The 23674-nt window shown below is 38.4% G+C and overlaps 1 protein-coding gene across 2 annotated transcripts in view; it reads right to left on the reverse strand.

Annotated features, from left to right (window-relative positions):
- Window positions 1–2131: 2131 nt before the first annotated feature.
- Window positions 2132–23674, reverse strand: part of Sf3b1 (splicing factor 3b, subunit 1) — a 39775-nt gene continuing 18232 nt past the window's right edge. Inside the window, 19 exon segments of one of the 2 annotated variants that reach the window (NM_053426.1) lie at window positions 2132–3200; window positions 3702–3918; window positions 5434–5706; window positions 8039–8170; window positions 8841–8961; window positions 11403–11514; window positions 11596–11778; window positions 12200–12421; window positions 14266–14391; window positions 14682–14828; window positions 14928–15073; window positions 15340–15610; window positions 15708–15794; window positions 16117–16296; window positions 18107–18208; window positions 18295–18492; window positions 19418–19539; window positions 19752–19964; window positions 21372–21609. In NM_053426.1, the coding sequence (NP_445878.1) occupies window positions 3042–3200; window positions 3702–3918; window positions 5434–5706; window positions 8039–8170; window positions 8841–8961; window positions 11403–11514; window positions 11596–11778; window positions 12200–12421; window positions 14266–14391; window positions 14682–14828; window positions 14928–15073; window positions 15340–15610; window positions 15708–15794; window positions 16117–16296; window positions 18107–18208; window positions 18295–18492; window positions 19418–19539; window positions 19752–19964; window positions 21372–21609 (3249 nt within the window). In that variant the 3' untranslated portion in view covers window positions 2132–3041. 2 annotated transcript variants of the gene reach the window in all.

The following is a 23674-nucleotide window of genomic DNA, read 5'->3' on the forward strand; positions in this document are numbered from 1 at the left end:
GCCATCTGTAATGGGATCTGGTGCCCTCTTCTAGTGTCTGAAGACAGCTACACTGTACTCACATATGTAAAATAAATAAATCTTAAAAAAAAAAAAAAAAAGATCTCAAGGGTTCTTTGCTGTGAGGTCTGCCGAAACTTACCTACGTCATCATCTCAGAGGCCTTAAGAGACCAGTAGTACAAACAAAACAGGCCTCCTCGGGTGCCAGACCCACAAGTGTACGGTCTCTGAACGCACGTCCACAGAACTCATGCAGCCTCTAAGTATTACCTCTAACTGTTGTCCAGGCATTAGATGCTGTCTACACACTCCATCTAGCAGACATGAGGCCTACTTGAGGCCTGGGCTAAGCGGACACATTGGCACATGCCTGTGATCCCAGACTTTGGAGGGAGGACCACCCAGAATTTAAGGTCAGCCTGAGCTACAAGTTTCCAGTCAAAATCCCAAGTCTGAAGCTAGCTGTCTCTCAAAGAACAAAGAACAAAATTTGATACCTAAAGGCAGGGAGATGGGGTGCTCCTGGCACCTAAGTCAAATTGGGGATGCATTTATAGGGCACTCCCCCATAGCATTTTCTGGCCTAAACTGTTAGTGCAGAAACCAGAGTAATTCTGGGACTGCTATAATGTATCTTCATTTAACTGTTCAAAATGTAACCACCACTGGAAACATAAGCCAGACTGCTTATCTGGTAAATCTGCAATTATCTTCTTCCAACTTATTTAAGTTTTGTTTTATTAGTTACTTGGCAAGGTCTTATGTATGCCCCAAACAAGAAAACTTGCAATCCTTCTGCCTCTGCCTAAGTGCCCCCCACCCCCAGTTTCTTATTTCTTATTTCATGAAGAAAAACATTTGACCAACAACTCAAAGAGCTCTATGTAGTTAAAATGGTAAACCACAACAGAGCAAACACAGTGTAATACCATAGAGAGTCAACTAAGATTAAGAACTGGTATACTAAGACTTTAGATATAATAAGTTTTATTTATCTGGTGGTACTTGATGCTCACAGGGCACCATACAACAAATTTTAAAAATACAATATAAAAAAATCAAACAGCCAAAGAAATACTAATTAATTCCATCAGAGGGCAATGGCCCAGAGGAGGGGAAAAAAAACAAAAGCCCAGAGAAAAACCCACCTTCTGTCCCCTTAAGAACATTAATTCCTCCTGCCTACGTTTTACCTTAAGAAACATCAAAGTGCTAAAGAAAAGGTCTTTGAGAAGAGTTAAAACTTGACATAGCATCTTTCACAAAGGTTTATCCCAAAATGCTTTCCTTATGTATTAAGAGCATTTCACAAGCCAAACATCTCTGAGCATCTATTTGGTCCTAATCTTGAGATTACAGCCTTTAGCATTTTTCCCCTTATCAGTTCTCAGATTACCTCCACCAGGAAAATGTCACTTAAGGGGCAGAAGTCTCCTTTGAGCTGCATTTCCACTGCAAAGCTTATTTTCCATAAATAGCAAGGAGCTAAACAAACTTAATTAATAATGCAATAAAATTTTCCCAAGTAGTTTAAAATCAAAATTTAACTTTGAGAACTATATTCAAGGTTATAATTGCCAAGGGTTATTTGAAATCAACTATATAAAACAACAATATTTAAAAGTGCATAAGGTATGGCTAGAAAATTTCTAAGAACAGGAAAATGGTTTACTACACAATGATAGCCAGACCACATACAAGGAACAAGGATCCGTGTATGGGAACAATTAGTGCTCAGTATCCTTTCTGTAAAAGCAAAACAGAAGCTATTTCTCACCTAAGCTTCAGCCAGAGAGTCTCCCTTGTCAAAAGCACAGGTTGCCTAGCGCTCCTGGAATTCTGAGGGTGGTAGAGTCACATGCCAGTCACACTGGAGGCAGAATTTATTTCCTTTTAGAATTGACACGAGTACAGAGGGAGACAAAACAGTGATGGCTAGAATAGCTAGAAACGTTTTTTAAAACAAGAAATTTGGGGCATAAAATTAAATAAAATTGATTCAAAAGTTGCCCCAAAACATTAAAATAGCCCCTTAATACTTGGTCTTCTGGTTTTGGCTTATGCTCACATTTAAACCAATACAGTGTCTGACTGCTACATACAAACCAAGGAAATCTAGGCATTTGTGCATCTGCCATTACATAATATCCTGGTACCTAAGGATACTGCACACGCAAAAGGCAGATCATCAACAGTGAATAGCAGTCAGCAGGTGTTCAACAGCTACTTACAAATAAACTGATTAGTGGCATACCACAAAGCCTGAAGACTGTCCTACTATATTAGCATTTCTTAAGTAGCCTCTCTCCCAACAGGACATACAGTTCTGAGGTACAGATAGCTTCTCCACTTTATAGGCACAGGCCATCAAAGTGGGGCATTATGTCCATTCATAAAACATTTTGAGAAATCAAGAGGTGAAAGCTGCTAGGCAAGTACAAAATAATACCCAAGACAGTTCAAAGTGTTACTTTTCTATGGTGATGGAATGGTTATGCTACATTGAGGGGGGAGGGGTCACCCCCAAAGCTACTCTTCTCATCATCAACAAAACGATGGGACTTTTGACAAGCAGGCCATCACTATATAGTTTGCGTTCTGCTAGCTATGTTTCCATAATAAACTAGGTGACAAGATATGAAATTAAGCCACTTACTCTACACAAACCAGTACTTTACCAAAGTTCTGCATTTTACAAGTCATATTCAAAAAACACACACAAATTAGCATTTTGTACATGAATGTTTATTTCTCAATTAAACATTCCCTTTAAACACAAGGAATGAATTCTAAATCTTCATAAAGATGAATAAAAAATGATATCCCTCCAGTATAGCGTGTATAATCACTGTCCTTGGTCACTACTGGCATTTACTGTTTAACATCAAAAAACAAAGGTTATTTAAAAATCATGCTACTGGATTTCTACCCCCTCCGCTATGACCAGCTCTACACTGATCTGCAATGTTTTACAAGTTTATATCATCAGATCAAAGCAAGTTTAAAGTGTGAAACAGCTGTATTGGACACAAAATAAAGTTACAAGATATAGTCAAGTTCGTAACGAATATAGGTGTTCTTATCATCATTGTAGATCCTTGGGTAATGTGCTATGAGAGCATCCTGGGAGCCAATGTAGATGGAGTTGTAAATTTTCCAATATACATCTCTGACTTTCCGAGCTGGGTGAAACAGGCCCTAGAATAAATAAAAGGTAGAGTTACTTCTATTTTTAAGGGGGAGAAAATACACACACACACACACACACACACACACACACACACACACACACACTTTAATACGACTATAAGTTATAAAGATATGATTAGAAATATTTGATTTTAGCTGGCATGATAGCACACAACTTTAATCCTAGTAGTCAGAAACAGAAGCAAGTGGATCTATCAAGTTCAATGCTGGCCTAGTCTACACAGTAAGTTCAGGCCAGCCAAGGATACAGAGTGAGGCCCTGTCTCAAAAAAATAAAAATAACACAAAACAAACAAACAAAAAACCTACTTACTTTTAAGAGGGAAGGAAAGAAACTGTACAAACTTGTGGTGAGTAAACAAAATCTAATTCCTATCCCAATATAGAACTGTCTTCCACATGGTAATTAGGGAATGACTGACTTCAACATAAATAATTTTTTGAGCAATCCTTGAATAAAAACAACCCAAAAAACCACATTTAACTTACCTGTAAGCAATACTGCAACATTCTGCATGGTCCAATAGCAACTCTCAGGCCCTCCAGAGCTCCCATAACTGCCTGGATTACATGGGGAGATGTCTCAAACACATTAGGCCACACATAGTTCAGTAAGTGATTCAGAGAATCTTCACAGCCAAATCCATAAACACCAAGTGACATGTGTTGTACCACTGCACTAGCTGTCTGTCTGTGTACAAGGTCCCTGTAATGGAAGGGAAAAGATCTCTTTAAATTAGTCGCATTTTTATTAGAAATATTCACTTGAACGTTAGAAAATAAATTACTCAACATTTTCATTTCAAGGGTCTATTTCATTTTAAATTCTGTAACCTTAAATATTTGATAATCATAAGTCAAAATTAAATTTGCTCAAATTCTCAAATTAGGGGTTGGGGATTTAGCTCAGCGGTAGAGCACTTGCCTAGCAAGTGCAAGGCCCTGGGTTCGGTCCCCAGCTCCGAAAAAAAAAGAAAAAAAAATTTGCTCAAATTGGTATGATTTCATTTAAAAATTCAATATAAGAGAAAAATCTATCAGGTTTTTAAATCTGCACAAATAAGAATGTTTATCTCTAGCAGCATCTGAATTTGTGTCAGGACATATCCCTCTACTATTCACACACTATCCCGACTGCAAACATAAATATAACAGTGCTCATGCACTCTGCCAAAATAGTAACAACCTTTCAAAGGCATTAGGAAAAAAGTCTGAACTGTAACACTATAATTTGTTACCTAACTTACTCAATATGATAAAGTTTCAGTAAGTTTCCCAACTGAAGAAGTATTCTCTTAGTGATTTTCAAGTGACTTACTACCTCAACTTGCACAGAACATTTCTTAATTTCTTGAGAATTACAATCAGTCTCCAAAGCACAGTATTTTAAAATAAATAATAAATATATAAATTTATAATAAATACATAATAAATTAAAAACTGAAAAACTTTCTAAAACAGCTGAGATAATAATAAAGAATGTAAAAAGCATAAAAAATTATTCTAAACTTACATGAGAATTACAAAAAGTACATCTGAGAAGAGTCTAAATTTACCAAAAGTAAATTTGATGTATTAACTAGGTGTATGAAATTCAAATATATTTTGCAGTATAATATCCAAGGGCCTTTTTCTTATGAATACAGCCCCCAAAACAGAAAGCTCTACCAAATTTCCAACTCTACTATCAGTTTTATTTGTAGTCAGTATATGAAGAAACAAGTCATGTTTTCTTTTCACAAAATTCCTTCCATTCAGAACAAAAATTTTAACCTCAATCCACACCTCTCAACAGTTGTAATGTTGAGAAATGGAGTTTAAGGTCCTGTTCAGCTGCACAGTAAGTTCAAAGCCACCCTGAGAAAGACCCTGTCTCAAAAACAAAACTATAAGTTGTTCTGACATGCTAATTCATGTACACCTTTTTCCCCCTAATTTTTTTAAAAAACAGTAAATCAGTTATTGTGTTCCAAAATCTACTTAGCTTAGCACATATAGAAAGAGATTAACAGAGGTAGGGGACCTGAAGAGAAAAATCTGGGTACTCTACTATAATAAATATTAAGTTAAGAAATTACACTTATTATATGAAATAATTCACAGTAATATTTCTTCTTTAACAATACAACAAATAGATCATTTAAAAATTATCTTAGTAAACTCTAAAATGAAACACAATTGTTCATTAATTATTTTTGAGTATTTAGTTTTAGCCACTTACCTATCCATTAATGCATCCTCAAGTAAAGGTGTTACAGCGTAGATGTAGTCTTTTCCCATTTCACCGATATACTCAAACAGGAAGGAGAGTGATTTTAACACTCCATTTTGAACATTAAGCTCAGGAACTCTGTACTCATTCATCAGGGCAGGGAGTACTGTGAAGGGTGAGCATGTTTCAGCAACAATGGCTATTGCTACAGTCGTACAAACCCTGTTCTGCCTTTCCTGAACTTTGAGGTTGTTTAGAAGTGTAGCCAATACATCGTGAGGGCTAAAAAGAAGAAATACATCAGCATGTTAGCATACTTATTAAATTTGTTCTCAGAGAACACAAAAACTGCAAGGGAATGGAGAAACATTAGTAACTTTCTGATAAAACACACTACTTTCTGATGACTGGGTTTGTGGTTCTAAAATGGTGTAATTATAACTTCCAAAAATAAAAAAGGCCAAAGAAAAAAGGTTTAAAAAATAAAGCTTCGGTGGAGGGGAACTCCATAGGAAGACCAGTAGTCTCAGCCAACCTAGACCCCCTGGGAGCTCCCAGAGACTCAGCAAGTTGGTGCGAGGCCCCGCCTGGCAGTATATAGCAGAGACTGCCTCATCTGGCCACAGTGGGAAACTTGAGGCCCCAGGGAAGGACAATGTCTATTTAGGGGGGCAGGGTTAGAGCACCCTCTCAGAGGCAAGGGGGAGGAGGAATGGGATGAGGAAATACGGGGACTGGAATGTAAATAAGGAAAAAAACCCCAGGAAAATGGGAAAAAAAGCTTCATACAAATTGTCAGATTTATCTTAATATTAATTCAGGTAAACAGTTTTTTAACTCTTTAATTTTTTTGAAATAAAGAAATTTAAATATCTAAATGGTCTCCAGAGCCAGGCAGTCTTATAGATAGAATATCCAAAACTCTGGACTCCTAGCTCAAACACATACAATCTGTTCCTCAATCTACCCATTACCCCACGCCCATGGTTACCTTAAGCACAATCACCCTACCTGGTTCTGGCTGCCTCCTACCAGCTTTTACATACCCCTGTACTAACACTTAGAGACATTAGGGCTACTGTATCTTATTTGCAACTTGTTTTACAATCAGACCACCACAGACACAAACAGTTCTATTCCCAAGAAATGAAGGGATGTGTATCTATCCTGAAGGAATGTTACCTAACTTAACAGACTTTTGTATGTTTTAGGAAATTACTTCCCAGTTGTGAGAAATGTGAGAAAGAAAGGGTTTATTTCAGCTTCTTTAAAAAAAGATTTATTCATTATTTTAGTTTAAATAAGTAAGTGCTCTATCTGCTTATACACCTGTGTGCCAGACGGAATCAGATCCCATTATAGATGGTTGTGAGCCACCATGTGGTTGTGGGAATTGAACTCAGAACCTGTTAAGAGCAGAGCAATCTCTCCAGCCACTATCTTAGCTTCTATGTTCAGGTCACAGTATATATACTGCTGAGGGAAGTCAGGGCAGAGAGCCAAAGAGAAACTGAAACACAAATCACGCAGGCATGGTGCTTACTGGCTTACTTGTAGGCTCATGCTCAACTTGCTTTCTTATCTATACTATCCACATGAATCAACTTTTCACAACCATGGTCACAGGCCATGTGATCTGTGCAATTCCTTGTCTAAGGTGACTCTGGGCTGTGTCCAGTTTACAGCTGAAGCTAATCAGAACACTGGAAAAATACACATGGGTAGTCTCTTTTTCTACAATTATAACTGCTTCTCTCAGGTAAGTTCTGATGAAGCAAATAACCATAAATGAATTCATAAAGCAAATGAATCTATGAATTAGTCTTGGAACAATGTAGTTTTAAAAAAACAGAAAATGAATATAAGATATGAATTATATAGAAATATTATATGTTGAACTAGGTTCAATTCCCAGCACCCACATGGTAGATGGCACTTGGTGCAATTCCAATTCCAGGGCTTCTGACAACCCTCACATACACAAATGAAGATAAAAACCATTAAAGAAAAAAAAAATTTTAAAAGGGGGGCTGGATGCATGGATCAGTGCTCTTCCAGAGAGCCTGGGATGATTTTCAGCACCCACACGGCAATTCTCAACCATCTAATTCCAAATTCCAATCTGACAACGAGTCTGTGGAAACTAGAAGACTGCAGAATACTCACTCCTTACTATTTTAAGCAATATTCCAGCCAGGTTTGATAGTACATGCTCTTGATATGTTTTTAATCTCAGCACTAGGGAGGCAGAAACAGGCTAAGAGCTAAGAGGCCAGCCTCGTCTGTCTATTACATACCAAGTTCCATGGACAGCCAAGATTACATGGATAAACCCCATCTCAAAAAAAAAAAGCAATATCCTAAAGAAGACCAACAAAAACTTGAATGTGCCTCTGAAAATATCTATTCTTCTCTAGGGTAAATTTTAAAGCCTTCAGAGTTCAATCAAAAATTTAAGAAAATATTTTTAAATAGGAAAAGGCAGGTCAGTGTTTAAATAAAATGCTTTTTCTTCAAATGACTAACTATACTCTGCCTCAAAAGATGTCTACATGGAAGTACTTTTGAACACCAATCAATAGGTTTACTATAACCTACTAAAAACACAACTCACCCAATAGCCTTTGCGATATAACCAAATGTATTGACTGTAGCTCTTCGAATAGCTTTTTTGTGAGCTTTTAAAAGCTCTAAAAGTTCAAAGCAAATCCTCATCCACTCTCTTGCAGATACATACTCAGCTCCCCTAAATTAAAAGAAATAAAAAATGCAATTAATGAATTAACATGGTTGTTATCAAGGTATTTTGATGTTTGTTTTTGCAGTGTTGGGGATGAAGCCCAGGGCCCATGAATGCCAAATCGTTCTACTACCAATCTGCACCTCCTACCCTAATCAAAGTTTACAAAGTAAATATGCATATTCAACTCTGAAATCATCACTAACTCATCTTAAATATTAAGTGAAAACTACTATCACCCTTTTAAATAGGTTGACTTGTTAAGTGGTGCCATACAGCTTTAATCTCAGCAGCACTTAGAAAGCATATCAAAGTTCAAACCTGGTCTATATAGTGCGTTCCAAGCCAGCCAAGGATACGGTCAGACCTTGTCTCAAAAGAAGAGAAAAGAAAGCAAGCCTGACTTTGTTTTAAAACTATACTGCGCCTTTAATCCCAACATTCGGGAGGGAGGCAGAGGCTGGTAGCTCTGTTTACAGACAGACTGGTCTATAGAGTGAGATCCAGGACAGCCAAAGATACACAGAGAAACCCTGTTTGGGGAGTCAGGGTAAGGGAGGAAGACACCCACACTGCTATTTCCTATTACCACTTAAAGTGAAATCTTGCTAAATCTAAATACTGTCTATACTTGAGAGCTAAATATGTACTTGGTGTTGCTATGTAATCTTCTTACCTGTCAGCAATACGCCCAACAAGATCAATACAATTCTCTTGTACTTTTTCATGTCTGTTCTTTAAGATGGGGGTGAGTCTAGGCAACAGATCTTTAATTGGTGGTGTCATCTTATGCATACCTATTTGACAGAAATCAAGGAACTATTAAAACCTGAATTGCAGTCTTTCATTTTTCCTTTTACAGTACAATGCAAAAATATGAACTCATAAGCTACCGGTGGATAAAAAAGCTCCAGATTCTAATTGGACTTAGAATTCTTAAAAATATTAACAGCTTCTAGTTACATTTAGAAATCAAAGAAATCGGGTTGGGGATTTAGCTCAGTGGTAGAGCGCTTGCCTAGGAAGCGCAAGGCCCTGGGTTCGGTCCCCAGCTCCGAAAAAAAAAAAAAAACCCAAAAAAAAAAAAAAAAAAAGAAGAAATCAGTAAAGTGATTTTAAAAATGAGGGTTACTCAGTAATAGAAAGATTTTATGAAATGTTATTTGTAAACTTACTTTTAAATATGGGAACAGCCTATGTTGTGGCCAAATATAGCAACAGAAGCCAAAGTTAGATCAGATCAAATCAGTAAGGGTCCCTATACCCTGTAACTGCAAAATTAAACAGACCTCCAGTCTCCCTGAAATGCAGGGCACACCTAGGTGTTATTTATTAGATCTATGAAGAGAGAAAGAGGCAGCTAGTAGGCACTCTTGATCTAACTAGAATTATTTGCTCTGATTCTCCACTGCTTTGCTAGACAAACAATATAGTCTATAATTCTGGCAAATCAGAGAACCACGAGTAAGACTGTTTGGCAAGTCATTGTCTGTATAAATCTGGGCTATATTGGGGGTTCTATATAAATACAACAGTTCAAAGCTCTATACTGCATAATAGTCCTTATTCCTTTCCCCAAAAGGGGGAAAATGGTGATTATCAGCAGTCAGTTATAATGAACTCTTAGCCTTTTCCACCCCTTTCAGTCCTAAACATAGTTTCAACACTATGTGTAAACACAATTAAACACAGAAATCCTTTTGTTTCCTTCATCATAATTCCTTGAAAACAAAAGTTGTCTCTCCATACCGGAGACTGTCCTGTGTAGATTGATGCCATTAGGCAGGTGAGAGCTGGCACGAGTCAGATCAAGGCCATGAGTGGACAGTAAAAGAATAAGATGGGGACAAAGTTTTTATAGGGAGGGAGAGAAGGAGGTAGAGGGAGAATCAAAATGGAGACTGGGAAGGATGACCCAGATCCTGGTAGTCCTCAATTGCCAAGGTAGCTGGGGTAGATTTCTATAGGCAAATTTATCTTATGTAGGTGGGCTGTTCACATCCTCATCAACTGGTTGTAAGTTAATTGTGTGGATGTATTGTACATTGAGTATTTAACATATAAATCTGGTTTTTGGGTTACAGTTTGTTGAGTCTTGATGTTGCCAGGTATCTGGGACCAGAGTTCTGAGCTGGCCAGGGTGACTAGCAATGGGAGTGGAGAGACCGCTGGGGCCAGAAGATAGCTAGGTTAACATGGCGTGCTGCCGCACTGAAGCCAGCCGCCGCTGAGATAAATTAAGGTTAGTTATATGGCCCTACAGTGCAAGAACTAACACCAGGGAGTGACCTCCTGGGTTTGAGAGCACCAGGGGCCCAGCATGGAGCAATGACGCTCAGGAACCGGTTGTGCCCCTTTTCTAATAATACTGCACAACGCAACAGTCCTTTGTGTTTTTAATTACAGATAAAAGACAAGACAGATAACTCTTTTTAACCAAGTATGGTTTAAAAGTATGAGTTCTTTGAACTCATAGTAAACAAAAAAAAAAAACCAAAAACAAAAAAAACAAAAAAAACTCAACAACCAGTCAAAAGACCTAAACATAGGAGAGTAGATAAAGAAAATTTCTAGGGGTTGGGGATTTAGCTCAGTAGTAGAGCGCTTGCCTAGGAAGTGCAAGGCCCTGGGTTCGTCCCCAGCTCCGAAAAAAAGGACCAAAAAAAAAAAAAAAAAAAAAAGAAAATTTCTAAAACTGCACCCTCAGGACTGCGCCTTCCCTTATAGAAAATCCTAGATTATTTTTTAGCTGATGTACTAGTTCTATTAGGGCCTTCTCTCCCATTAACTCAAAACATTTTGGGCTATAACTATTTCTGTACTTTAAATTTCTGTACTAAATTTCGCCTTTAACATTTCTTTTTTTTTTTTTTAAGATTTATTTATTTTATGTACAGCATTCTGCCTGCATATGTGACTACAGGCCAGAAGAGAGCACCTGATCTCATTACAAATGGTTGTGAGCCACCATGTGGTTGCTGGGAATTGAACTCATGACCTCTGGAAGAGCAGTCAGTGCTCTTAACCACTGAGCCATCTCTCCAGCCCTCCTTTAACATTTCTAGGTAAACTATAAATAGACAATAATGAGTGAGATTTTTGTGACATTCTGACAATCCTAAAGTGCTCAAGAAAAGAAGATTAAAAAACAAACTCCTAAATACAACTTTATATTTTGTTTTCAAAACACAAAGAAAATTAAAAGGCCAAACCCTCACATGGCTAGCAAATTCCATACCTATTACATTTACAATAGCCTTCAGTGCTCCAAGAATGCTGCCCAATACTTCAGGGTACTCTTCACCCAGATACTCATACAGCACCACACCCAAGTGCCCCATCAGTTTTTCCTAAATAAAAGAAACATTAAAGATGTTACTTTTCCATTAAGCCACTTGTTCAAAAAAGATTCATCTAGTAGAAAAGATTACCTCTTGACAAGTCTTCATGACAACAGCAGTTCGAGAAATCAAGTCAGCTGCTTGTTGCCTAACTTTTGCTGATTTATTATTCAAACGCCATAAAACTGTACCACAGATCTGAGGCAAGTATGGTTTGACTCGTTTGCCAAGAGCATTGACTACTGTGCCAAAGCCATTCAGCATTACTGAATCCTAAAAGAGAACAGTTAAGTTATATTTAGAATAACAAAAACAAAAATCACTAAAAATATAGAATTTAGTTTTAACCAAAAGTTCATTGTTAAATAACATCTAACCTTTTCCAACCACCCAAACATCCCAATTGTTTTTAAATCAAACCAAAAAAATCAAAGGTAAAAAGAACATTTGTTAAACTGAGGAAAATTGGTCATTAAAATGTCTTTTAAGGGCTATCTGCTGTAAAAAGTAGGTTTTCTACATATATGAAAGTCAATCAAAATGCCACAATAATTAAGTTTGTTAGGGTGATGTCAGCTGGGAAAGTGCCTTCTTCCAAGCCTGATGCCCATTCCCCAGGAAACACGTAGTGCAAGGAGACAACTGACCCCCAAATCTCTCATTTTCACCCACACATGTGGTTGGCTGCCCTTACCTCCGTAGTCTGTTCTTGGAAAGCATAGAGAATGCCATCGATAAGCTGTTCCTCAAGTTTATGGTCAATATCCGCTGCACCTAGATTGCCCATAATTTTCTCAATGGTTTCCATCACCATTTTCCGGTACTGCTCAGCCTCATCCTTCAGATCGTCAACAATCCTAGATATGATCTCTGCCGCGCCCACTTTGTTTGCCAACTCCACAGTTGTATCGACTAACTAAAAGACAAAACAAAACCCTTCAAATCATTACTTTTCCAAGGAAATAAAGCTTACTAAGCTTTCAGTATGAGAGCACCTAGATATGCTGGTTCATGCCTATGACCCCGACTCTCAAAAGACTGAAGCAGATGTTTCACATTCAATGCCAGTCTGGATGGAGATTAGATATCAAGGTCCAGGCCAGCTCAAAACTTAAGATTCTATCTCCAAAACAAAACAATTCAAACTATGCTTGTTTCAGCTAGCTAAAGCTTCAATTTACCAGATAAAACCATCGACTTACAGTTTAGTACTGCTGAGATGGGAGGGTGAGGTAGAGAGACGAAGATTTGAGACCAGCTTATGCTACAAAGTAAAATTTTGTCAAAAAAAAAAAAAAAAGGAAAGAAAGAAAGAAACAAACAAGCAAACAGGACTGTAGAGAGGGGTCAAACCTTTGAGGTAAAAGGCACTTGCCAACAAATCTGATAACCCCATGATCCGAGGTTAACTCCTGCTCTCTGCTCTCTAACCCTCTTCACACATGCATGCCCCAGGGCATATATACAGACCAAGTAAATGAGTGTAGTTTAAACATAATATAAACATATACACAGGTTGGGCTCAACAAAAGGCTCAGCAGTTAGAGAACTGGGGGTGGAGGTTGGGTTCTTCCCAGAGGACCCAAGCCACATGGTGGCTTCTAACTATAACTCCAAAACCAGATCTGATGACCTAGCCTCTGCAGGCATGACACACACAAAATGGTACACAGATACACATTAAGCAAAACACCAATACACATAAAAACTAAAAACATAAAAGTTTCAAATGTACTAATTAATCAAAATTTTACATTAAATGTATGCTTTAAAAAGGGGGGTTGGGGAGTTGGGGATTTAGCTCAGTGGTAGAGCGCTTGCCTAGCAAGCGCAAGGCCCTGGGTTCAGTTCCCAGCTCCGGAAAAAAAGAAAAGAAAAAGAAAAAAGAAAAAAAAAAAAAAGAGGGGGAGGGGTTGGGGGAGAGATGCGGCTGGAAAGATGGCTCAGTGGTTAAGAGTACTGTTGTCAGGGGCTGGGGATTTACTCAGTGGTAAAGCGCTTGCCTAGGAAGCGCAAGGCCCTGGGTTCGGTCCCCAGCTCCGGAAAAAAAAGAACCAAAAAAAAAAAAAAAAAGAGTACTGTTGTCTGCTCTTCCAGAGGTCCTGAGTTCAGTTCCCAGCAACCACATGGTGGCTCACAACCATCTGTAATAGGATTCGATGCCCTCCTCTGGTGTGTCTGAAAACAGTGTACTTATATATAAAATAATAAATCTTAAAAAAAAAAGGACAACAAACAAAGATTTTAAGAGGCCAGGTGTGGCCAGGCACACCTTTAATCCCAGGACATGGAAGGGAGCAGCAGATGGAACTGTCAGTTTGAGTTCTACAGTGGGATTTCTAGTAGAGAAATCTTTGTGAGACCCTATCTCAGACAAAAGACAAATCAAACAGAAAGAATGGGCTTAAAATTAAAAATTCCATCTCTGGTCACAGTAAAGTATATGTAAGTATAAATTTTAAGATAGTCAAAAGCAGGGCTGGAGAGATGGCTCAGCGGTTAAGAGCACTGACTGCTCTTCCAGAAGTTCAGAGTTCAAATCCCAGCAACCACATGGTGGCTCACGTAATAAGATCTGATTCCCTCTCCTGGTGTGTCTGAAGACAGTTACAGTGTACTCATATATAATAAATAAGTAAATCTTTTAAAAAAAAAAGATAGTCAAAAGCAAATTACAGTATGTAATATGCATTTTAAGCAGGTAAAGAAATTGTCAAAAAGACAATCAAAAGAGAATCAAATTATAATACTAAAGGTCACCTGTCGGTAATTTCTTCTATCCAAAGCCATTCTGTGCTGCCAGAAGTGTTTAAAGAAAGGTGGAAGAATCTCTGTCTTAATGTAGTTTGCCTCTACACCATCAGTTCCACAACACTGTTTCACCACCTAAAAGATTAAAAAAGAAATCAAATGCAGCACTGACAAACACAACTGCTGCTCACCCACGAGACCTACACAATCAGACTCAGTTATGAGTAGGTACCCAGACCATTTTCACAATGCAATCCAAATGTTAGCAATGTATTGAACCATGTATCCAAACTGCAATAACTTTTATAGTGTGAAACATAGATTTGTTTTGTTTTGTTTTGTTATAAAGATCTCTTTGAACTTCCTAACACATGCACAGTGTGCTAACAAACATGTGCCCACAAACTGAACTACTAATTCCTTACCTTCAAAACAATTTTCTTCATTTCTTCATCAGGAGACTGGAATTCTCGAATAAGGATTAGCATCACTTCTCTAGTATAGTAGTTGGCATATTCTGCATCCATAAGAGGAATAAGATACCCAATAGCCTTCAAGAAAGCAGCCAGACCCTATTTAAAAGTAAAATATATACATATACACATATCAGTACATTAATTTTGGGTTATCTTAATGACTAGCAACAGAAACAGATCTAATGCGCAGATTACCTTTCCTCTATGTTGGCGAATACCCTTCCATAGGGGCTTGAGCACAGAATCAAAAGACTCAATACCATAAGGAGTTGCTGCCTCAGCCAAAGCAGCAATGGCCAGAGCACTGATGGTCCGAACTTTCTGCTGCTCATCCACGAGACCTATACAATCAGACGGTTATGAATAGGTACCCAGACCATTTTCACAATGCAATCCAAATGTTAGCAATGTATGGAACCATGTATCCAAACTGCAGTAATTTATTTTGCAGTACATATAATTTAGACAAAGGCAATTTGTTAACAGAAAATATTACAAACCCCATTTCTAAATATAATGTTTGTGTGAGGAAAGCCTTTCATTTATTTTACATATACACCTGCCCCTATCAGGACAGCTGATCTATAAACGACACATCACCACTTACCATGCTCAATGATTTCAACTAAACTTCTGAGATGTGGCAAGATAGCACAGCCCATGAGAATGGCTATCTGTTGTACAATCTTAATACCAGTGTGCCTCGCTTGCCAAGACTTCTTGCTTTTACACACAGCTTTCAAGAAAGGCAATAAAGAAGGAATGCCCAGAGCAGAGGCTACAACAGCAAAAGCTCTAGCTGTTGTGTTTCGGACATATTCATCCATGTTATCTATATCAGGTCTCATGGTAGAAATCATAGTAGCCAGACCAGCAGCCTAAAAGGAAAAGTTACAACAGCAGCTTTAGTTAGTACCATTAATCCTCAACCCATGGAAAGACAAACTTCCTTTTCTAGGAATTTAATGTGAATACCTTTGCCAAATTAGAAATAATTTCTCGGCCTTCCACTCTAGCATAGTAATCTTCATCAATCAACAGTGGCTCGATAACCACAAGAATCTGAATGAAGGAAAAAGAAAGAATTACATTTCCACATCAATTTATCAAAGACATTTGTTAATGGAGAAATAGATTAAAGAGTTTTAATTCTCTGGCAGTAGTGACACATTCCTTTAATCTGCACTCAGGAGGCAGAGGCAGGTGGAACTGAGTTCAAAAGGGCAACCTGGACTACAGAACAAGTTCTAGGTCAGCCAGGGCTACACACACACACACACACACACACACACACACGAGAATAACAACTTCCATATTCCACACAGTGCAAAATAGAACCAGAAAAATAAAAGTGAAACCATTCAACACTAGAGAACAAACCAACCTTGTGCACATATGGCCGCACCAAGTCATCAAGTTTATACAATATTCTGTCAATAACTTTCACAAGTAAATGTCGCTCTTGATCCTCAAGTGTAGGGGACATCAATAGAGGCAGAATCTGGTTAAACAGTGGTCCAGCTCCAAATTCTCGAGCTTTATCAGTAATCTGACGTAAGGCAGCCTGAGGAAAATCAATGGAAAAGAAAGTTATTTTTTATGAGCAAACACACATTCCAAAGTGGCAAATTTCACCAGGAATAATAATATAATTTGCACTTTTGTAGACAATTTACATACAGTCGTCTGAATTCATTTCTGTAAACTTTTAATATTCAAACTCTAATGGTCTAAGTTCAACACTATCAGCTCATTTAAAGGGGGCAATTAATTTAGTGGCAGTTGAGGTCTGAGGATAAAGGTGCTTATCGCAAGACTAACGACTCCACTTCAACCCTGAGATCCAGACAATGAAAGGAGAGAAACAACTTCCAAAAGCCGTCCTCTGAAGCATCCTGGAGCACGACCCTACCTGTCCCCTTCACATATCTATGCACCATGCACACACACATGCATGTGTGTAAAAAATAGATGAGCATAAAAGAAAAAGGGGTAACTTAGAGCACTAGCAAGATTCCTTCCTCAGGGTGTAAAGGGTAATGGCAGGCCACCAAGCCTAATGATCATTTGAGTTCAATCCTAAGAACCCACACAATAGAAAGAAAGAACTGATTCCTACAAGTTATCCTGACCTTCTACCTGTGCTCCATGTGCACATGCCCATAAATAAGATTTTTTTTAAAGATTTATTCATTTATTAAATATAAGTACACTGTAGCTGTCTTCAGACACACCAGAAGAGGGCATCGGATCTCTTTACAGATGGTTGTGAGCCACCATGTAACCACATGGAATTGGGAATTGAACTCAGGACCTCTGGAAGAGTAGTCGGGTGCTCTTAACCACTGAGCCATCTCTCCAGCCCAAGATTTTTTTTTAAATAAAGAAAAGGATAATTTAGTAGAGCTATGGAGCTATCTATACAAGCTTAAACCATATGCCTTAGTTCTGCCTGAACAACCTTCTTCTATGTTCAAGCCACATTTGGTTGTTACAAGTCATAATTTCCACTAATTACCTCTAAGTTCTAAACACTTTAAAGCTGTCAAGGACAAAAAGAATTAGCCATCTCATATCCTTATCAGAACAAAAAACTCCTTTGATTAGAAGTTAAATTCACTGAGCTTGGAGCATGAGTGTGTAATCCCAACCAGTACTCCAGGATAAGAGGCTCCAAAGCTCAGTCCTGCCTGAACAAGCTAAGATCACGCTAAGCAACTTATCAGAGAGCATATACAAAGTCAAAAGGGAAGCAGAGCAGAGTGTCATGTCGTATTCTGCTAATTCCACTACCTGGGTAACTAGGCAAAAAGAATGGCTATCAGTCTAAATTCAGCCTGGGCTACGAGTTTCAGGTCAGCCTGGGATAGTTTAACCAACAAAAATAATGAATATAACAAATCAAACACTAGGACTAGGAATCAGATGTGGTACACACCCCCAATTTTATTAAATAAAGGTGATGCATTATCTTTAATCTGAGCACTTGGGAAGCAGAGGCAGGTGGACCTCTGCAGGTTCTAGGCCAACCTTGTCTACCTAGTAAATCACAGAACAACCAGGACTGTGTAGAGACCCTGTCTAAAAAAATAAAAAGCTGGGCTGGGGATTTAGCTCAGTGGTAGAGCGCTTACCTAGGAAGCGCAAGGCCCTGGGTTCGGTCCCCAGCTCCAAAAAAAATAAATAAATAAAAATAAAAAATAAAAAGCTGGGAGGTGGTGGTGCACACCTTTAATCCCAGCACTCAGGAGGCAGAGGCAGAGGCAGAGGCAGGCAAATCTCTGTAAGTTCGAGGCCAGCCTGCTCTACACAAAATGAGTTCCAAGATAGCCAGCGGCTACCCTGTCCTGATAAAAAAAAATAATAGATCTTACCTTTCTCATTGGAGGTGTACCATTCTTAATTTTTAAAAGCAACTTCATTATTTTTCTTTCTTTTTGCTCTTCTGGACTAAGTGTTGACTCATCTACATCAACCTACAATAAAATTTAAAATACATCAAATTCATGATTTATAACTCCCAAACAACAAGCAATACTTCAGTTTTTCTATCACCACTTACCAATAGTTTGTCAAAGTACTGAATGTCATCAGGTTTTAGAAATGGAAGATTCCCAGATGGCTGGTCGTTGACACTTTTCATAGTTCTGTCTTCAGTTTGCATGTGAAAACCAGTCATACCGCCCAAAGGTGTGGGAGTTGCTGTCAGCTTTCGAGCTGGAGTTCGAATAGGAACATAGCCAGCTGGAGGGGGAAGGACCTAAGATAGGGATAGGCATGTTAGTAGGACTGCCTTGGCTTTATATACTCAAAGACAACAGTGAGCAGTATTTGCACATATATAGATTTTACAATTTATTAGCTAGCATATTTACCTCAAGAAAACAAATCCTACTATTCGATGTTAACTAAAAGTTAAGGTATTTATAGAAAATATTATTTGCTAGATAAAATTTAAGTGGAAAAGAAGGAAATACATGAAACACTCTTTAAAAAATTCTCGGGGTTGGGGATTTAGCTCAGTGGTAGAGCGCTTGCATAGCAAGTGCAAGGCCCTGGGTTTGGTCCCCAGCTCCGAAAAAAAAGAAATTCTCATGCTTGAAATATCAACATGTTGTCAAGCCATCATGTCAAACTAACAAAACTGGAAAATTGTAAAACTCAATTCAGTGATTTCCCAAAAGGCACTGTTAAGAACAAAAATCTACAATTACTCATTTAAATGGAAATGAACATGTGGTTTATGAAATAGATTAAAAAGATCATGTATATTATCATTTACATAAACACTACTAAATACTATAAAACATAGTTAAGATTGAACTCTACAAATCTGTCTTAAATACAGAAAAGTAAGTATCTGCCAAGACCCTCTGAAAGAAACACCAATTAATCCTATTGCAAAACAAACTGAAAGCCCAAATATCCTTAGTTATCATGTCTAACAATGCTAATGATAAATATATTTAATAAATGTCGATGTTAAATATATTTAACGCCACCTATATTTCATCATTCAATTACTTCGTGCTTGTCAAACTGAAATGCACTAATACCTCAAAATATAAAACTAATAAATTCTGGCAAGGTTAATGCAAATTTACCAGGCAACGTTTTTAACTAAATAAATACTTAAAACTCATATCCACAATACAACATATTCATCATATATTCACTGCTAGTACCTTGTATCCTTCTGGGAACATAGCATCTAATTCCTCATCAGAAAGTGGGCGGTTGCGCTCATCAATCTCTCTCTCCCACCGCCAAGCCTGAAGCTGCTCAGGAGTCATGCTCATTATGTGACCTACGGAAAACGCACAAACTGTTAATGTCCCACAGTGCAAAACTCAGGCCCTCCAGATACAGGACAGTTAAGATCAGTCCTAGTATCAGAGTGTTTTTACATTGCAAATGCAAATCAAGACAGCTACATATTTATAACCACATTCTTAATAGAAAAACCAGAAAAAAAAATTAAAACAGCTATAAGAGAAAGAATGATGCAAAGATTTGTACCTGGAGTGGGGGTGGCCATGTTCATGGCTGGTGTGCCAATTGGTGTTTTTCCTGGAGTCAGAACAGGAGTGCTTCCGCCCATTTGACTAGCTGGTGTTTCGTCCCAACGAGACTTTCTTTTACTTGCTCCAGGAGTTGGTGTCTCACCAATAGAGTCTCCACCTCGGTCTGTTCGAGGAGTCTCAGCCCACCCACTTCCATGCCCAGGAGTATCTTTAAAGACAAAGGGTCAGGAAAATCACATTACTAACCACTTTTAAAACACTGCTTCTCCCACATGCAATTTAATTGAGTTCAAAAATATATTTCTAAAAAAAAAAAAAAAAAAAAAAAAAAGATCCAGTTAAAGTTTTGCCCAGAATATCTGTTTCCTTTCTAATGACTACAAAGTCATAGACATCTAATGGGAAACAGAAAAACAAACTTCTCATCTACACCTTACTGTTTATCTTAAGCCATGTTCCAGCTATTCTCACTGTATAACAAACACTAGATTTGGGCAAATTTCTGAGACAAAACATTAATAGGAGAAAGGAAAACCTTTATCTAAAGAATGCGGCTTGTTTGGATCACTGAAAAAAGACATGGAAGTGAATTGCATCAACATCACAGCTGTGCAACACTGGAAATATGCCTAAAGCCACTAAATTGTATACTTAAAAAACAGTTAACACTGGTGTACTTAAATACAGGCACACACACAGGAGGCTGAGGAAAGAGGATCACCAGTAGAGGGCAAGTGAAATGGTATCCACAACATGTTTTTTAAGTTTAAAAGTTAAGGGGTTGGGGATTTGGCTCAGTGGTAGAGCGCTTGCCTAGGAAGCGCAAGGCCTTGGGTTCGGTCCCCAGCTCCGGAAAAAAAAAAAAAAAGGTTAAAAAAAAGGCCCACAGGGCTGGAGAGATGGCTCAGCGGTTAAGAGCACCCGACTGCTCTTCCAGAGGTCCTGAGTTCAATTCCCAGCAACCACATGGTGGCTCACAACCATCCGTAAAGAGATCCGATGCCCTCTTCTGGTGTGTCTGAAGACAGCTACAGTGTACTTATATATAATAAATGAATAAATCTTTAAAAAAAAAAAGCCCACAAAATCATATTTTTCACATCTCAAAACATAAAATTTATCTTCTCTTATGGTTATTCCTAAAATCTTCAGCCTCTTCAAAAGAGGGGGAAAGAACGGAGTACTATAACACACTTTTAAACAAAGTTGAAGTGTGCTGCATTTCTTTACTGTGTGTGTTGGGGAGCACAAGCCATGATATACACATATGGAGATTAGAGGTTACCTTTGGAGCGGGAGGTCTCCTTCTACCATGTGGGTCCCAGGGATCAGACCCTGGTCCTCCAGCTTGGTTGGTGGCAAGAGCCTTTACCTCTGAGCCACGTCACCAGCACAAAGTCAAAGATTAAGAAAAGGTTTTCACAGATTTAAGCTTGGGTACTAAGACAGTAAGAGAAAAACAGTTTTATAAACTTGGTGGGTAGGTTTAGGCATAACCACATCAGCTGGTTATTTATATTGTATTATATTTATACGAGGAATGAAAGACCTCAATCTGAAACCCTCACCCAACCCCTCACCCAAGCATTCATCTACACTCCACTAAAGTACCTACCTCTTTCTGTTTTGGGGGTCTCATCCCATCTGTTTTTACGGGCACTGGAAGTTGCACCGCCATGGCCCGGGGTTGCATGGCCTGGTGTATCTCCTCGTCCAGGAGTAGCAGCTCCCGCAGGTGTATGACTAGGTGTAGGATCCCATATTTTTGAGCCTGGGGTTGCTCCAGGTGTTTCACTTCCTTTTGCACGACCCGGTGTCTCATCCCATCTTAAAGAAGGGGTATGCCCAGGGGTCTGAAAAAGCAAAGGAACTTTATTTCACATACTGATACACCTTAGAGATGTAACTACAAATTTTCTGTTGCACAAAAAAACCAATAAATGTTATCTCTCAGTTGAAGTTAAGACTATCATTTTGCGGGGTTGGGGATTTAGCTCAGTGGTAGAGCGCTTGCCTAGCAAGCGCAAGGCCCTGGGTTTGGTCCCCAGCTCCGAAAAAAAAGGAAAAAAAAAAAAGAAAAAAAAAAGAAAAAAGAAAAAAGACTATCATTTTGCTTACTGGCTTGCAAATACTTATGATCAAAACCAATTTACAGGGGCTGGAGATATGGTTCAACTCTTCCAGAGGTCTGAATTCAAATCCCAGCAACCACATAGTAGCTCTCAACCATCTGTAATGGGATCTGATGCCCTCTTCTGGTGTGTTTGAAGACGGCTATAGTATACTTATATATAATAAATCTTTAAAAAAAAAAATCTACAGTTTTCATTTGCAATGGAACAATGTAAAAAGCACTAGATTAAAACACAAGGCTAGAGATGGCTCAAAAGTTAAGAGCACTGGCTGCTCTTCCAAAGGACATGGTTCGATTCCCAGCACCCACATGATGGCTCACAGCTGTCTGTAACTTCAGTTCCAAGGGAGTCAATACCCTCATACAGACATAAATGCAAACAAAACAGATGCACTTTAAAATAAATAATCTTAAAAAAAATACACAAAACACATTCTGCATTATAAACCTTTGTGAATATATATTGTATTGTTAACTTGCCATGTGCTGCTTAAACATGTAAAAGCTGACTCTGGAAGAGGAATAAATAACCTCCATTTCAGACCCAAGCATGTTCGTCTCAAAGTGTTTCCAAGGCACATATCCTGTTTCAGGCTGACTCCCCTTTGCGGTAACAGGAAGACAGAATAGTAAAGGAGCCCAGGAGTAAAAACGCTGTTCTTGAAAACAGCTAAAACACCTATTATTTACCCCATGATAAGAAGCCTGGCTGCAGCAGGAAAGAAAAGGCAGCTCACTCCTCCATGGGAAAAAAGCTACCTGAAGAACTGACCTAACTGCCTCACTTTGCCCAAGTAAGGTCTGCTGGGTGTTAGTCCACCCTTGATTGGAGACATTACCTTTGTTTGTTCTCTTAACCAGGATACTCCAGCTGTCTCTGCTTAATACTGTGAAACCCTGATTCAATCAAGTTGTATTCATCCACTGCACCTATCAATCTGTTATTTGCTGTGGTTCTTTGATTGATTTTTTAAATATTATTATTAAAAAACTTATTAAAAAAATTATGCCAAAATTAAGCAGACCTAAAGACTACAAACTCAATAAACTTCTGCATGGTTAGAACAGCCATCTGTAATGGAAGCTGTATAGCTTTCTTTTACTTTTATATGCTGTATATTTAATAACCTCATAGAAAACCAAAGCTGTAAGAACCTCCAGATCACACAGATATCCTGAAATATACAACTAAGAACTCTGAGTTTAAAAAACTTATGTAAGGGGCTGGAGAGAAGGCTCAGCGGTTAAGAGCACCGGACTGCTCTTCCAGAGGTCATGAGTTCAATTCCCAGCAACCACATGGTGGCTCACAACCATCTGTAAAGAGATCCAATGCCCTCTTCTGGTGTATCTGAAGATATAGATAAATCTTTAAAAAAAAAAAAAAAAAAAAAAAAAAACTTATGTAAGTTTGTCTATCAACATCTCCAGTGCAAGACTTTCAACTCGAAAATTGGTGCGTCCCAAACTGGATCCTTGAGACACAGAACCTCTGGGGAAGAGGGAATCCACATTATATAAGAAATACTTAGGGGTTGGGGATTTAGCTCAGTGGTAGAGCGCTTGCCTAGCAAGCGCGAGGCCCTGGGTTCGGTCCTCAGCTCCGAAAAAAAGAAAAAAAAAAGAAAGAAAGAAAGAAATACTTTTAAAAATGTGTTTTAAGCCAGAGGGGAGTGAATCTCTGTTGAGTTCAAAAATCAACCTGGTTTACATAATGTTTCAGGCAAGCCAGAGCTACATAGTAAAACCCTATCTTAAAGAGCAAGCATGGAGATCAGAGGATA

This window comes from Rattus norvegicus, chromosome 9, assembly GCF_021556685.1.
Source record: "Rattus norvegicus strain SHRSP/BbbUtx chromosome 9, alternate assembly SHRSP_T2T, whole genome shotgun sequence".
NCBI classification, from domain to species: domain Eukaryota; kingdom Metazoa; phylum Chordata; class Mammalia; order Rodentia; family Muridae; genus Rattus; species Rattus norvegicus.